The sequence below is a fragment of the Salvia miltiorrhiza genome, chromosome 6 (genome assembly GCF_028751815.1).
Source record: "Salvia miltiorrhiza cultivar Shanhuang (shh) chromosome 6, IMPLAD_Smil_shh, whole genome shotgun sequence".
Classification (NCBI taxonomy): domain Eukaryota; kingdom Viridiplantae; phylum Streptophyta; class Magnoliopsida; order Lamiales; family Lamiaceae; genus Salvia; species Salvia miltiorrhiza.
Window position 1 is genome coordinate 10613009 of NC_080392.1, and position 16551 is coordinate 10629559.

At 33.8% G+C, this 16551-nt stretch overlaps 2 protein-coding genes across 2 annotated transcripts; both read left to right on the forward strand.

The window, feature by feature from the left end:
* The first annotated feature begins 558 nt into the window (after positions 1-558).
* Positions 559-2289, forward strand: LOC130988593 (transcription factor HHO5-like). Its single transcript, XM_057912474.1, has 5 exons — positions 559-853; positions 1015-1205; positions 1284-1509; positions 1642-1718; positions 1946-2289. The coding sequence occupies exons 1-5, from the start codon at positions 652-654 to the stop codon at positions 2018-2020; spliced, it is 771 nt and encodes a 256-aa protein (XP_057768457.1). The 5' UTR covers positions 559-651; the 3' UTR covers positions 2021-2289.
* A 5626-nt stretch (positions 2290-7915) lies between these two features.
* LOC130988594 (uncharacterized) lies at positions 7916-10326 on the forward strand. The gene is made up of 3 exons (XM_057912475.1): positions 7916-8453; positions 8700-8826; positions 9695-10326. Exons 1-3 carry the CDS (start codon positions 8091-8093, stop codon positions 9913-9915), a joined length of 711 nt encoding a protein of 236 aa, XP_057768458.1. The 5' UTR covers positions 7916-8090; the 3' UTR covers positions 9916-10326.
* Positions 10327-16551: the final 6225 nt, after the last annotated feature.

The following is a 16551-nucleotide window of genomic DNA, read 5'->3' on the forward strand; positions in this document are numbered from 1 at the left end:
AAAGGTAAAATCTACATAATCAGATATTCTCTTTTTAAACGTAGGCTTCCCATTCAAAAAAGTGTTGTGGGCGCAATACAGCAATTTCAAGTCCATATTCATCAAATCCCACTTTTTTTTTTACAAATACACGAATTTGCCCTCGCTCACCCAATGAATAATAGCATCTCAAAATCCCTACCCTTTTTGGAAAATCACGAAAAAACAACTCAAATGAAAAAAGAAACCCACCCTTGGGGCAAAAAGACCATTTCTGTAGACAAAAGAGTCGAGATTCCTTAATTTGACCGTACTAAACTCAGCTTCACAAATAGTGTTAGGAATCGACAGTGTGAACTGTGATAGAAAAAATCTGGAAACTGCTAGAATCTTTTTATTCCAAGAATCATTTGTGTGTCGCCTTTTCTACCCCTCCACCATCATCACTTCTTACCCTAATATGTTTAACACACATTGAGTGCAAATACGTAATTTTAGTCATACACATAGTATTTGATAGTACTAAATAAGACACTATTTAGAGCATATTATTTTTGTGTGTAATCGTATCATTGTACTCTTATATAAACCAGAACCACCATTATGCATGTCTATATTAGAATACACAGCTTTTTTAAAGAGGAAAAAAAATAGTTAACTAGAATTTGGAAAATGGATGAGAATTTGAAGGCAATGAATTTTGATTTGGGGTTGAAAAACATATCAGATATCCTCACGGAAGTTTCGGGTGGTGATGATTTTGTGAAGAAATCATCTAAGCTGGATGTCCATGTCCATGCATTGGAAGAAGAATTGAAAAAGATTGAAGCCTTCAAACGTGAACTTCCTCACTGCATGCACTTACTAAAACATGGTCCCTCTCCTTCTCTATCTACTGTCTGTTTTTTTGTGTTTTCTTGCTAAAAATGAAGCGTGGCAAAAGGGTTTTTAGATTACATTAAAACAAGTAGAAATTAATTATTTTAATAAATAAAACAATATATTATTTCATAAATAATTTGTTTGATCTTGTAGCAATCGAAAGATTGAAGGCGGAGAGTGGAAGAGAAGTGCGGCCAGAGGAATTCACAGTTTTGAGAAATGACGGTGAAGATGGAAGGGTAAAAGCGTCAACTGACTTGACCGAGAAGAAAAACTGGATGAGTTCTGTTCAGCTCTGCACCCCAGTTTCGAGAAATCAAGACTTTGTTTTCCACTTGAGATCAGTAAATTCTTCTACTTTTTCGTTTTGGGATAGATTTCTTGGGTTTTGCATTATTTAAATATATATATATATATTTCAGAGGTTCGTAGAAGGGGATGAGTTTGGATGTAAATTTAGAAACGAAGGAGGGGCATTTCTGCCATTCAAGAGAGCAACCGCAGAGGCTGAGGTGGTGTCCACTGATTTGGCAATTCCAAGGGCAAAATTGCAGCAACAAGAGCAGCAGAAGAAACAGAGGCGTTGTTGGTCTCTGGAGTTGCACAAGATTTTTGTTGATGCACTCCATCAGCTTGGTGGTGCGCAGAGTATGATTCTTTCATTTCACACTACACTTGTTTCGATGTTGTATATAATAAAATCCATCGAGTTTGGTCGAATCATTGTCAAATTCAAGTTTGATTCAATTATTACTAAATCAATGTGTTCAATTTTAGCAGCTGCCACGCCCAAGCAGATTAGGGAACTCATGAAAGTTGAAGGCCTCACTAATGATGAAGTTAAAAGCCATCTGCAGGTAAATAAAAACACAAAAACTCCCATACGCACAATATATATCCATGCATTAGATTGTGTTCTACAGTCACATTCATAATCATAGTATAATTCATTAATCAAACCATGCATTACATTTTGTTCTGCTAAGTCACATTCATGATCATATAAGAAGAAAAACAACAAGCAAAGATTTTATGATATATATATGTGTGTGTGAATAATGTAAATTTTGGTTGGAAATTTCAGAAATATAGGATTCACATAAAGAGGGTTGATTCAACGGAACAGTTGTCCCCACACGGGCCTCTGCGGGGCGGTTAAAGAGATGAAGACGGCGACAAGTCGGAAAGCCATGGATTCATCACTACCCATCATATATAAAAAGGAGTTTTCCATATGTTACTTAATTTCACTTTCATCTACACGCACTGTCTTTTTAATTATTTCATTGCTTCATACAGACTTAGAGATCTTTAAAATCATATACTCCATATTTCATATTGTTTGAGATATAGTAGTATATGTTAATTTAAGGAATTCCTTAAGGATACGTGCCTTGTGTGGCCAATTTAATCATTTTTATTTTCAGATGCACTAATTTTATACCCATACCTCGATCGTTTGGTACGTGGTATGAGATAAGGTGTGATATTTTTTTACTGCGATTGATACCATGTTTAGTTGAATGCATTAAAATATCTGTAAAATATAGTATGATTTTTGATATGATGTATTAAGAGTATATACTAGTATAAATTAAATTTTAAATTTTAAAATGTCCTTATAATTAAACTATTTAATAATGTCACTTTCATTGATATTAGGCAATTTAATTAATACTAATAAATTAATATCTGTTATAATTAAGATTGATATTATGTCTACCACAGTGATATGGATAATCACACCATTGTATAATTTTATTGGGTTTTTGAATTTATAAAGGATCGTGTGTTTCGTATTATTTTTTATCAATTAAATTATTAGAATGTCATAGTTATATTACACACCTTAATTGATCATTCGTATCAAACGAGCCGTTAGTTATTTAATGCGTATGTCTTTACAAAGTATCGTACGAAATTATCTCTTGAACATATATGTTTTACAAGAAACTAAATTTTAGTTAAAGACCAATGTCCTGTGCACTAGGCAACTTAATATTTGTGTTAGGAAAATTCAAATATGTTATCGATGTTAGGAAAATTCAAGTAGAAATATGAGATTCTAGAGTCAATCAAAAACAGTTTAGGGAAAAGCGGCATGTAAAATTGGGGAGAGGCCCAAGCACAACACAGAGCTTCAACTTTTGTAAAAGTAGTACTAATATATGCATGAAGTGATACTTCATATTATAAAATGATACTTTTGTAGTGATGATTCTAGTTATAATTGTGATGCATCTTGATTTTAGGAGTGATGAATCCGTGGTTTAGTTTCACGCCAATAAATTTATAGTTCTGTCTCAACAACTTATTTTAATTAGTGGCAAGTTCGGATCAAGTTCACAAAAAATTATTTATAATTTCTTTGGTCATGGTATCATTAAAAAGAATTTGGATTTCACTATGTGCTATGACTACTCTTGTCCATAAAATAATACTCCTTCCGTTCCAACGAAGATGCTACATATTCCTTTTTGAGCCGTTCCAACGAAGATGCTACATTTCTAAATATGGAAAAAAAATAAGGGATTTTAATTGCAGAATTACAACTAATTAATCACTCTCTTATTACATACTCTATCTTACTTTATCACTTTATTACCTTATCTCTCTTACTTTATTACATTCTCTCTCCTATTTTATCACTTTTATACTACACACTTAAAACACTAATCTACAACTCCTTAAATTACGTGCCGAAAAGAAATGTATCATCTTAGCTGGGACGGAAGGAGTAAATAAAATAAAATAGGACTGGAATAGAAAAATGATTTGATTAATAGACAAAGATAAACTGACTTGAACTCGAATCATTAAACATGAATATTACTTATCACTATTTTACTAGCAATAAAAATTGCAACTAATACAATGTAACTGATAGCAAGTAGAGTATCGTATCCACATGAACTGGAAAATTAAAAACACTATGAATAATCCTAAATACAAATTCAATATCTAGGTAAACACACAAAAATATGGTGAAAATCTAAAACTAGACTCAAACAATGAAAATAAATAAAATCGGATAAAAATCTAATAAATAAAAGACCGATCCTAGGCAATTATGTTAATTAAATCTACAAAATTAACCTATTAATCCAAATTACATGTTTAATTCAGTCCTGATGATGGATCACATAAATAATCACACAATCTCATTAGAGTAGTTTGTAACAGTTGATTAATAAATTCTCTATTCGCTATCTCTCAAAAGCACATAAAAATAGCTTCCTACGATCCACCTATCTTCGCTAAGTCTCAATGTTAAAATCATATCACACATTTCATAATCGGTTAAACAATTATCTCCACTAGGTCTCAAACTGAATTACTAGACATACAAATTATTGATCAGATAATTCACAAGAAACAAGCACCAGGAATTGTAAATCAAAAACTATAAGGCAATATGGTACAAATAAATTGATTGCATAAATTCAATCAACTACATGCAAACCCTAAAAATCTATAAAGAAACTAGCCTGGAATAACAAAACAAATCAAAGACATAATTGAAAAGAAAGAAATTGAAAAAAACTAAGTTAAATAAAACTTGAAAATAGTTCAATGTGAACAACTTGAAACTTCAATCTTGTAGAAATCTAATTCAAGTTCTATGAATTAAGAAATCAATAATATTCTAAGACTAGAAATCTGAAAATATGAATGTGGAACTCTAAATAGGTCAACAAATGGACCTATTTAAGGCTTAGAGAAAAATCCAGTACAAAATTCAGATAAAACAAGAAGAAAATTGAATAAAGCTCAACAACGGACAAAAGCAACAGTCTTCTCCATCTCCCGCCATTTCTGTTCTTACAAAATGACGAAAACGGCTGTCACCATTTTGGGTGCCGAAAATGTCAATCTAGTCAGGGAGAAACGGCGGTCTGGTGTGCAGAAATGGTGGGCGTCGTTTTTGCTCCTTTTCGCGATCTAATGCGGTTTTTGCCCCTTTCCTCGATTCTTGGGCTTTCTCTCAATTCCCAGGCCTCATATATGCTTCATCAATACTATTGCTTCAAAACACTCATTCCTACACAAAATAGGCCAAAACTACCTCAAAGCGTAACATCACAAAATAATGTAAATTCATATCTATAAGATATCACACAAGGCACAATCCAATCACAATGAAATTAAAATAACCCATGAAAATTATGCAAAATGAGTGTTTATCAATTATTCAGTCATATATGCAATCATATTCACTACATGTATATGTCAATTGGTTATAGGTAAAAAGCAATAACACCCCTATTGTCACGTGTCATGTACGCTAGATCCCCCAACCCAATCTTTCCTTTTAGTGTATAAATTTAGAAATTATCAGTTAAAAGATTTAACTATTCTGCCCATAAGCCACTACCCCTCCCTTCCTCCACGTTGGTCTCTCACTTGAGGGGTTATGCCTAGAAAGCATTAAGATTTTGAAAGACCCAATTCGGCTTCTCATATGGTCAAAGCCATGAACTGCAACCCTAGCACCAGTTGTGCTCTTCAGAGGTTTAAATTTCTTTCACATTGTGCCCAAAGTTTACTTAGTGATCAACTAATTAATTAAGTTGCCCAAACTGTTTTAAATCAAACCTAGTGTATCTAGAACATATTCATGTAGTTATTAAAACTAATTAGACCTCAAGAGTTTTAAGTATTCATTCTCAAATCATCTTACCCAAATCAGACTAATAAGCTTAGCTAGACATAAATAAAATGAACAAAAGATATAAAGGAAACATACTTGAATTGAAATGAAACTTGCGAAATGAAATAAGTACTTACGACCAAGAGGTGGTCTCCTGTGAAACCGATTTTATGGTGAAACTGGCTTCACAATGACACTACTTCAACATACAAATGATACTTTAATGTCATTGTGAAGCTGGTTTCACAGGAGTTTTTGTGTACGACCAAAAGTGCTTGCAAAACATGAACTGAAAACTAAAATATCATGCCCAACATGGGCGAGTTTTGCATCCTCACAATCACTCGAGTTTAAAGCTACAACAGTGGTCTCTGAATGTCCGCATTTAGCTAGCAATCATGCGGTATTTATAAGCGCGATCTGGGTGCGTGAAGACCTAGCCCAAAAGAATCGGTTGGAGCAATGAGTCTTCTTTCTCACGATTTATCTATATCTTTAGGCTTAATCTTCACAGATTCGGATCTTTTGGGATAAGATATAGGTTTAACCTTATCGGCCTCTTCATGGATGACTGCATCACATTCGACCCTAATCAAGCATCCATAAGATAGTCCTACCACGTCCACTTGCTGTGCTTGCTTCTGCTATAGACATTCTGTCTAATGCTACGGGATCTCATGCGGTATGTTGGTTAAAGGACAGTAACATTTGAGCAACTTCACTTCGGACTTTGGCTTTCAAGCCCGACTACTTCATTCCCAGAATTCCTTCAATCTTGATTATCATACCTCTCTCGCGGAATGAAGTAGCATTATGTCATACTTGCACCTGCCACGCCCAAAAATGCCCTCATGTCTAGACTATGCCCTCCTAGGTGCAAGACTCTAACAAAACAAAGGAAAAGACTATATCTAGACCTAAAAACAAACACAAACACAAACACAAATATGAGCTCATCACACGCACACATTTTAAACACAATTGTCCTCAAGCGCGCACATGCAATTATACCCAAAAGACAGACACAAACAAAATAGATAAGACGGACTTAAAACAAATAGGTTAGCATAGTCAAAACACATTTTTCAAAATGCATGAAAATATTCCAAGTCAAACATGCAAGCGATCACAAATGAAGACATATGATGTCATTAGCTGAGTCAAGAATGCGCTTGTGAGCAGGAGCGGATCCAGAATTTAACGTTGGGGAGATGGGTGAATTTGTTGAACTACGGAGTCTGAAATTATTTACACGGGGGTTCGGGGGCGGGAGCCCCCAGAGTAAATTTTTTTGAGCATTTCGTACATGTTATTTTCATGCATTTTTTGTATATATGTGTTTATGCTCGTGACATCATGCTAGGTTTTGCTATAGACTTGCCTATCTTATACTGTCTCCACCCCTAGTCAACTGAAATCAAAGAAATTTAGTGGTAGCAAACGGCCTGGTCTTGCGAGTGGATCTAACATCAAGAATTGAGCGGCAAATTTGACAATAGCAGTTTGAATGCGGCTAATTTTGGAAATTTGTTGAAAGAATGTGAGAAGATTGTTGGAAATTTGGTACTATCAAGAATTGTTTAAGATAGGGAAAATTAATAATGTAAAAAAATAATTATATTAATTAAAAATTAAAATTAAAAAGTTGATTAATCAATTTAAATTTAATTCAAAATCACTAATTAGATATTCACTTAATCATAAATCTACAAACATACTTAAACAATTAAATACTATCTCCTTAAATCCCGTGCCCGGGATGAAGGAATAATATATAGCTACCCTTAAATTGAGAAACTCAAATAGAATCCTAAGCTCAATTTTTTATTATTGAGAATTGTGATAATAATAAGAATTGAATTTGGTGTAATATAGTTGATCTATATATAGTTTATTATTTTCTTAAATTGGAGACTATAGTAAATAAAATAAAAGGTTATGTATAGAATCATTTTTATTTAGTTTTTTTTTGTTGAGAAGAAAGAAGAGTTTAAGTTATATCCCGATGAAGAATATCTAGAAGCCAGCTTGGGAAATCTGACTTCCAAATTGTTACACCATCAGTAAAAGTAGCAAATTACGCTAAGCTATGTGCAGCCCTATTAGCTTCTCTCCAAACATGCCGGAAATCAAGAATGCAATGGTCATTCGCATGGGAAAAGGCCTAGTAGAGATCTTTGCACAAAAAATCCATACTTCTCTTCTCATCATGAACCACATGCACAACAAGAATGGAGTCTGAATGCATAATGATAGGGCCAATATCATGTTAGATATATAATTATTTAAGATAATAAATTTATAACTATTGAGCTATCGAATATAAGGTAGAATAATAAATTTATAACTAGTAGTATTTTTTATTATTTAAGATAGGCTAAGGGGCTATGAATAGAATAAGCGTTGATTTATGAATGAGTTGTTTACATGAGCCCATCAGTAAGAATTATGAATTTGTGATGAGCCCATAGTGAGCCCAAATATGTTTGAGTTAAACCCTGGCAACAAGAAATGAATCTGAAAACCCTCCTTGGCTTCAACTCCAAATCTCAACGCACTCCATTTTCCGTTCAATCAAATGTCCAAGTGGTGGCGCGCCGCCGCTCAGATACCGGCAGGCCGCTCCTATCACACGATTCAAGCCGTTCCGAGAGAACTCTCCGGCCACCGTATCTCCGCCCGCGAACGTGCTCAGGGCCGCATCCCCGCCGTCGTTTTCTCCCAAAACTACGTCCAGAAAAACCCTAGCGATCCGACGTCCGTCGTCGCCTCCAGCTCCGTCTCCCAGAAACTGCTACTAACCACCGAGCGCAAGCAGATTAAGGCCATTCTCAAGGACATTGAGCTTCCCTTCTTCTGCTCCACTGCTTTCCCTCTCCAGATCCGCGCCGGTTCAGGTTCTTCCACCATACTTCAGAATGGAAAGGTTCTTCCCATCAAGGTTCGCTCATTTTCATGCTATCGATTATTTTGTAGTGTGCTTTGATTCGTATGATTGCGTTCACGGAATTGCTATTGTGTCCAACATATTAAATTAATAATCAAATGATTTAGCGGTTGTTGTCATGGTTTGGAAAATTGCAATTATTATTTCTCGGTCCAAATCTGTAATTTAGCTCCGGTGTTTAGTATTATGTAAGCTGAAGTTGTTTGCTTTTGTTTGATTATCGATGTTTTTGGTATGTAGATACATAGGGATGATGATGGAAACATATTGAATTTGGTGTTTGCATGGGCGGAGGATGGTTCAGAGCTTAAGGTGGAGGTTCCAATTGTTTATACAGGAGAGGATGCTTGTCCCGGTCTCAAGAAAGGTTTGTCTTCGATTTTTGTTTGATTTATTGGTTTTTCATTCCCCCTCTAATTAGCTGTCGAAGATTTATAAGTGTACTGGCTCCGCAGCTAACTGTTTTAATAGATTATTTGTTGGTTTGTTGTTCAGTGCTCAGAGTAAATTTCATAACTTGCAGTGCGTGTTGGATTTTGCAATCTATAGTTCCTAATTGTCATAACTTGTAGTGCACGTTGGACAATCTATAGTTCTTGGTCGTCGGTTCTTATTATATACTTGGGTGGTGATTGAATCATATATTCTCACTTTCTTGGGGTGTGGCATGAATGTTGTCTAATGTTAATTGGAAACCTCTATGTGACATTTGCATTGCCGCAAGCCTGTTTGTAATGCTTGGATATAAGTAACTTGTCATATTGCATTGAAAGATAGTGTTATGTTATACTAGTAATACTTTTTGGCTAATGTTTTTCTTTTTAAACCATTTATAGTATTTATATTTTGTGCAGTTCAGTTTCAGTTATTGTTGTTTAAAATAGCCTTAACGTTCAACCAAAGTAGAACCCTCTATGAATTTTAGATTCATTTCTCAGAAAAGAGGGATCCATATCATTTCTGTATCAGTTGGAGAAAAGGATTGCATTTTTTTGCTTAAAATTATTTCAGCATCTCTGTGGTATCTTATCATAGGTGCTAGCATTTGAGTTTTACTTTTTACTGCTTCTGGGGAATTTGTGTTTCATTTGATTGATCTTATATTTTCCACATGTAATTAAGAATGACTGGACAACCCTTTTTGTTTGCTTCATTTAGTTTTGCTATATAAACTGACACCAGTCAATTACTGTCAAATTTGATACTAACTTCATTGGCTCATATACAAAATACAGGTGGTACTTTACATAAGATAAGGAAATCCTTGAAGTACCTTTGCCCATCCGAACACATTCCTCAAAAGATTGAAGTTGATGTGAGCAATCTGGATATCGAGGACAGAGTGTCTATAAATGACCCGGTGGTTCATCCAAGCCTGAAGCTGCTGAGTAAGAACGAGTCCATACCTATTTGTAAGATCAAGGCAACAAACATAGAATACACAAAAGAGACATAAGCACAAACAGAATTGCTGTTTAGGAACGTGTACAACTTCTCGGAGCCCAGTTGACTGGTGTTTGTTGAGGCTGGCATGCGCTATTTTTCTTTGACAAGCTTGACAAAGACAACATTTCAGGTACCGGTTTCATGAGTCGTCCCGTGTAATAAGATATGTGAAATTCATTTGTGATTCGAAGTCAGTGGTCTCTCTATGCCAAGGAGTTTAGTCAACTTTAGTGCTGTTGCTTTCGACCTCATTTTTCTCATATTCCACAAAGATGTGTGTGGTCTTGATCTCAACTTTCCTGGCATGCGGAGAAAGTGTTTTTGGCTCTAATCAAAATATTGGCAAATCTGTGTAACATAATGATGAATCTACCTGGAAATGCAGTCATGCTCAAGAATGAAATCTCTCAGTTTAGGGCTTTTTTTTGGAGTATAACATAATTTAATGTACCTCTATAATATTGTGCAAGTGTAACCAATCAAATATGTTTGATGTTCATTTGCATTTTGGCTTGGTAAACTGACATTAGAAGTTTAACTGGAAAATACATTATGTGAATAAAATCAATTCATTTACGTAGAAATGCCGATCTAGCCGCCAATTCATTCGATTTTTTAAACTATGCCCTAATATAGGCTATTTGATTTGGGTTCAGCTTGAATTTATTTTTCTGGCTGGCTGGGAACTTTCAGTTCTAACTGAAAAACAAAAACCGATCAGCGAAGATTTTTGCAAATGTGTGAATAGAAGGAGCTTGGTTTTCATCTCAACTTCTGGATCGGGATTTGGGGGTTATGTGGCATCCATTTGTCGTGAAAAGAATTATTACTTATACGAGCCTCAAGTTTTGGAATAAAAAACCAAACGATTCAAAGTAATTTTGGTTTTGAAAAATCCATACTATATTAAAAAAAAAAAAAGGAATCTCTAATTAATAATATTAATGGCAATTTTATAACTCAAAGAGATGAAAATCAAATTAATAGCCACTAATCTTTAAATTTTAAATTGTCATTTTTTTCTTCTCATTTTGTAGATAGAGCATATTCTTTCCATTTTCATTGAATTATGTTTTAAATATGTAATATACATCTTGAATGAAAGATCATAAAAGGACATTTAATTTGTTATATTATAAGTAAAAATGAATCTAAAATTAACAAGTTATGGTAATTAAATTTCTTTAACACATTTAATAATTCCTATTTTTAAGTAATACTTCATCCGTCATTAGAATAGGCTCGTTTTTCATTTTTGGATGTCCCACTATAATAGTCTCAATCTTAAATTATAGTAAAACATTAGGGGATTGTCAAGTTTTAATTAAGGGGAGATATACTCTTAATTATGGAAACTCTAATCCTTATTTTATCACTAGTATCGCTATCCCGTGCGTGCACGGGAATTATTATAGTTACATAAAATAGTAAAAAAAAAAATAATCAACATTAAATTATATACCATATATAATTAATTATGAGCAATTCATTTATAAATTGTAAACTATAAAATTTAAGTAGTTAAATCATTCACTTGTGTTTCATCAAGCAAGACAATGTGTTCGATGGACCGTAAATAATATTTTTATATCGTATTCTATTTAAAAGATCAAATGCGAAAAGAATAAAAGGGAGAATAAAGAAAATAATTTTGTAGTTTAAAACTTCAAAATGTTATAAATATTTAATTTTAAATTTATTTTTTATATATATATCAAATTAAAGATTATGATAATTTGATATGTAAGTTGAATATTTAACCATTAGTCAAATTACATTGTAATTGAAAAAACAGAGGAAAAAAGAAAAAAAAAATGCAGGATTGAGTGTGACTTGTGAAAGAAAAATAGGCATTTTGGAGTAGCAAAAATTATTTTTAAAAAAAACTAACACTAAAAAGCATTCGTTAAATTTGTCCTTTTATTATATAGATATAGATAATGTCATATTTTTTTCTATGGATAAAAGATCTTAAAAATAAAAATAAAATTGAAATAAAGTTAATTAAATAAAATCAAAATATAAAAAATACAAAAAATAAAATAAACTAAAACGTAAAAGATAATATCCATAACTAATAAGAGTGATAAAAAAAATTATTTTGAGTCTTTTGACTTTAATTTTATAACATTTTTATTTAAAATCTATCTTTGACATATATATATATATATATATATATATATATATATATAGGGGTGGGCTACCGTGAGAGCACATCTTAAAATAAGAAATAAGAGCAATTTTTAATATATGAATTTTATGTAGAACACGTATGAATTCGCTATATAAATGTATGAATTGTGAAAAAATAAATTTTTGCTACCTTTGAGATTCGAACTCAGGACCATAAATCCATCAAACATGATTACGAATCAACCGTAGATCTTGATGATCTAAGGGCTGAAAATGATTCTTATTTTATATCTTAAGAAATGCTCTTATTTTAGTTATCCCCTATATATATATATATATATATATATATATATATATATATATATATATATCAAATTAAAGCTATGATCTATAATTTGATATTTATTTTAAATATTTTATCATGAGTTAAATTATACAATTTTTAGAAAGTAGAGAAAAGACTAAAAATAAAGAAATAGAAAAATAGTAAAAAAGTGTAGTGGAAAGAAAAAGGAGTGGAACGAAAACATGCTTGCTAAAAAATAGGAAATTTGTTTTTTAAAAATTGGCGGGAAAAAATAGCCGTTAAACTGCCTTTTTATATATTACTAGTACGACCATCCGTGCGATGCACGGCGAATATTAAAATTAAACAATATATTTAAATAAATAAATATAAATATTAAATAGAATTAAAATATAAATAAGTACTATAAAATATTTTTTTAAATAAAATAATCCTTATCAGTTACTCAATGAAATTCTGAATTTAAAAACATAAATTTTCAACTCTGTACAAAGTGTAATAACCGTACACATTATTATTATAGAGTATTACACATCATAATACAAAAAATTCATACACAAACATAAATAAAAAGTTGTAGTTAAATATTAACAAAGAGAGAAAATGAAATATTTTATAGTTTTCATAACTTAGTCATTCTAAATTCATTTTTGATGATTTTTATACCATATTAAATATTTTTCTCATGAACTTAAATTTAAGATGCATATTAAATATTTATTAATCAATTAAATTTGATGATTTTTTTAAAAAAATAATTAAATTATACTCCCTCCGTCCCATGAAGCAAGACCAAGTTCTTTTCAGCACGAGAATTAAGAAATTGGTATTTTGTGTGTTAAGTGTGGTAGGTGAAAAAGTGAAAAGGTAAATAAAGAGTAAATTTTTTGCTACTTATAGAAATTGGTCTTGCTTTGTGGGACAGACCAAAAAAGAAACTTGGCCTTGCTTCATGGGACGGAGGGAGTATAAAAAATATAAATAAAAATTGATGGAAGAAGAGAGAGAAGAAAAAGAGAAAAGATTGGAGGGAAAAATGCTCATCTTTTATATATTATATAGATATAGATTTCCTATCATCATTCGTTCCATCTCTCTCTCTCTCTAGTGGCGGGTTTCTTCTCCCAAACCTTAACCGCCAGAAATCGCCATCTCTCCCCTCTGCCATTAACCCTTCCTACCTTTAACGCCGTGATGGATACAACATACCCCATCTAAAAATCGATGGATTTCGAATCCCTAACCTATGATTCTGCGGTGGCTATGTTCCCGATTCGTTCTCTCCACTTGGCGTTGATGATTTCTTAGATCTCGATGGCTATGTTCCCAATCTCGAAGCAGAGGGTAGTTGGATGGTGGTACCAGAGACCTTCGTTCCATAAATTGAGCTGCCAGAAATCGAGGAGAAATCTGTTGACCGCTTCAAGAGGGTGGTTGACATAATGATGGCCATATATTTTCCGCTCTTCAAATGGGTGGTGAAATTTTGTTTCATTTTGCATGTGTGATGTGCAAGAGCTTATTGTGGGTTTGAGGCGTTTATTTTGCGGTCTAGGCTAAAATGACTATGCTTTTGCATTTCTTTCGGTTAAACCCTAATTATCTATGCTTATTTGGCCATAAACCACATCTGTGATTCTATTGGATGAGATGTGTGTACGGCCTATGATTATGAGCCTTTACAAAATGTGAGCATGAGCCTTTACAAAAATGATAGAATGAGGCCTTTCAAAATCTAACAGAGATTTTTACAAAATGAACTTAAAAAGGCTAATTTTTATAAAATGTGAGCATGAATCAAGTGAGCATCAGTTGTGGTTGGTGTCGATAACCCAACTCTTCCATGATGTCTTGCATACCTTCATCCTCATCGGAGTGTATGATATGCATGATACACTCATCTACTAGAGTCTTGGGTACTTCCAGTGTCATTGGCAAGGCATTATGCCTTATGAGTTCATCCTTGCTCATAATATGAGGCAATTTAAAGATGCATACCCTTTGACTTTCATGATTTCTATTATGCATCCTTGTAGAGATAGGAAAACTTTGTTTAATGTTATTGGGCTTAGCTCTAAGAAGCTTGTACAAATTGTACTGACCAGTTGATCTACATTTGTGCAAATTGATTCTTCTTGAATGCTTTGAATAGCTCTAAACCACCTCAAATCATTCACATTCGTGTCCGGTGAGTTGGGTGGCTGATAAACTAGTCTGGTGTCAAGCCCATTTTGTGAGGCAGCGGCTCTGAACTCTAAATTTGAGTCATTGATGTGTGACTTAGCATTATCTTGTTGAATAAAAATCAACTTGCTTGCACCTTGTCGCCATTTATACATAATAGCTGGATTTATCTGGAAAAAAACATAAACTTTAATGCTTTAAAATATGTTACACATTGCAAACTAATTCTACAAAATAAATTGGACCTTTACATTGCATGCATGTCTCTGTTCCTTTCCATACCTAAAGCAATCCTTGTTCTCCGTTATATATGGTTAGCTTCCGTTGAGAACTTTACATTAGAGTAAGAACTAAGAGCAATTATAGACCTTAAATTATTTTAAACCCTATCGTTGTGTTTTAATCTGTATTTTCATGTTTTTAGGGTAAGAAACTAATTTAACAAAATCTCAATAATTATGTCACTTTCATTTTTAATGAAATCCCAAATTCATGTTCTATGAAATCCCATGAATAATTACATTGTTGATCATGAATAAATACCGATTTGCCATGAATAAATCATAATTTTTCTTTGAATAACACGATAAAAATTGCCCAAGTCATTGTCAATAAAATTCTCATGAATAATTACATGGTTGGTTATAAATAAATATTGTATAGTCATGAATAAATACCGATTAATCGGGATAATCAGTGAATAATTATTTAATTAAGATTTGCTACAATAAAATTACTATAAATCTCACTTATTAAGGAGAAGAGACTAATTACAATATTATCATATTAATTATGAATGCCAAATTTAATCATAAAATTTAAAAAATTCAAAAAACATTCAATGAATTTTAAAAGATAATGGAGCATAGTCTTTGAATGAATATAAAATGAAGAAAAAACTATTCTCGCAATATTTCCAGAACTTATAATTCTCATGTAAAATCTCTCGATGTTCTCAAACAACCTTCATCACATCTTCGACGGATTATAAAACCATCAATCATGTGATTTTAGTCTTATAATACGTATGAAGTAAAATGAACTATAGTATTAAATATCACATGAGTACTCGAGTTCGACTCATTCTCTGGTGCGGTGTTATGAATTCGTTTATATCGATAATCAACAAATTAATCCGAACACTATTACTCAAATTCGAAAATAAATTTTAAAAAAATTGACTAGATAATGAAACTTGTAGCTAGGGGTGAGCATCGGTCGGTTCGGCCCACCGACCGACCGTTTTTTAGCCGGCCGACCGACCGACCGGCCCACAAAAATTCAGACCGACCGACCGAAACTCCACATTCAAACCGGCCGAAAACCGAACCGGCCAATTGTCGGTTTTCGGCCGACCGAACCGAACCGGCCGCCCCTGTGCAGTTTTTTAACATTCTCATTTCTTAACATTCAACAAAAACTAAACTAAACGAAAAGGAAATGGGCTGGGCGCGGCGACGAACAGAAACTCACCTGTGTTCTGGACGACGACGGCTGCGGGCTGGGCGCGGCGACGACGGCTGCGGGCTGGGCGCGGCGACGACGGCTGTGGGCTTCTTCGCGGCGAGGGCTGCGAGTTCCAGGCTGCTGTTCGGCGCGGCCTCGGACTGGGCTGGGGTTCGGGTTCGCCGGCCGGTGGTTGTCCGTAGGGGTGAGCCGGGTAGGGTTAGGAATGGGGGGGAGGCTGGGAGTGGCGCACTGGCGCTGAGGGCGTGCGGGGTGCGGCGCACTGAGAGGAAACTGGAGAAGAATTAGGTTAGGTCCGTAAGGGAGAGAAGGAGAATTAGTGGGGAAAAAAAAAACCCTAGTAATTTATATTATGGTCGGTCGGTTCGGTTTTCGACCGGCCAAAATCGAGAAAACCGAACCGGCCGACCAAACCGAAATTTCTGTATATTTTGGGCCGAACCGACCGCCCAGTACAAAAAAACCGACCGAAAACCGATCGGTTCGGTCATTTTTCGGTCGGTTTTTTCGGTCGGCTCGGTTTTTGCTCACCCCTACTTGTAGCACGACTTTTTG

Excerpts from the sequence above, each read along its gene's own strand:
- LOC130988593 (XM_057912474.1), top strand. The coding sequence starts at position 652 with ATGGATGAGAATTTGAAGGCAATGAATTTTGATTTGGGGTTGAAAAAC. Across the intron at positions 854-1,014 it reads CATGCACTTACTAAAACATG|CAATCGAAAGATTGAAGGCG; the intron begins GTCCCTCTCCTT and ends TTGATCTTGTAG. Across the intron at positions 1,719-1,945 it reads AAGTTAAAAGCCATCTGCAG|AAATATAGGATTCACATAAA; the intron begins GTAAATAAAAAC and ends TGGAAATTTCAG.
- LOC130988594 (XM_057912475.1), top strand. The coding sequence starts at position 8,091 with ATGTCCAAGTGGTGGCGCGCCGCCGCTCAGATACCGGCAGGCCGCTCC. Across the intron at positions 8,454-8,699 it reads GAAAGGTTCTTCCCATCAAG|ATACATAGGGATGATGATGG; the intron begins GTTCGCTCATTT and ends TTTGGTATGTAG. Across the intron at positions 8,827-9,694 it reads TTGTCCCGGTCTCAAGAAAG|GTGGTACTTTACATAAGATA; the intron begins GTTTGTCTTCGA and ends TACAAAATACAG.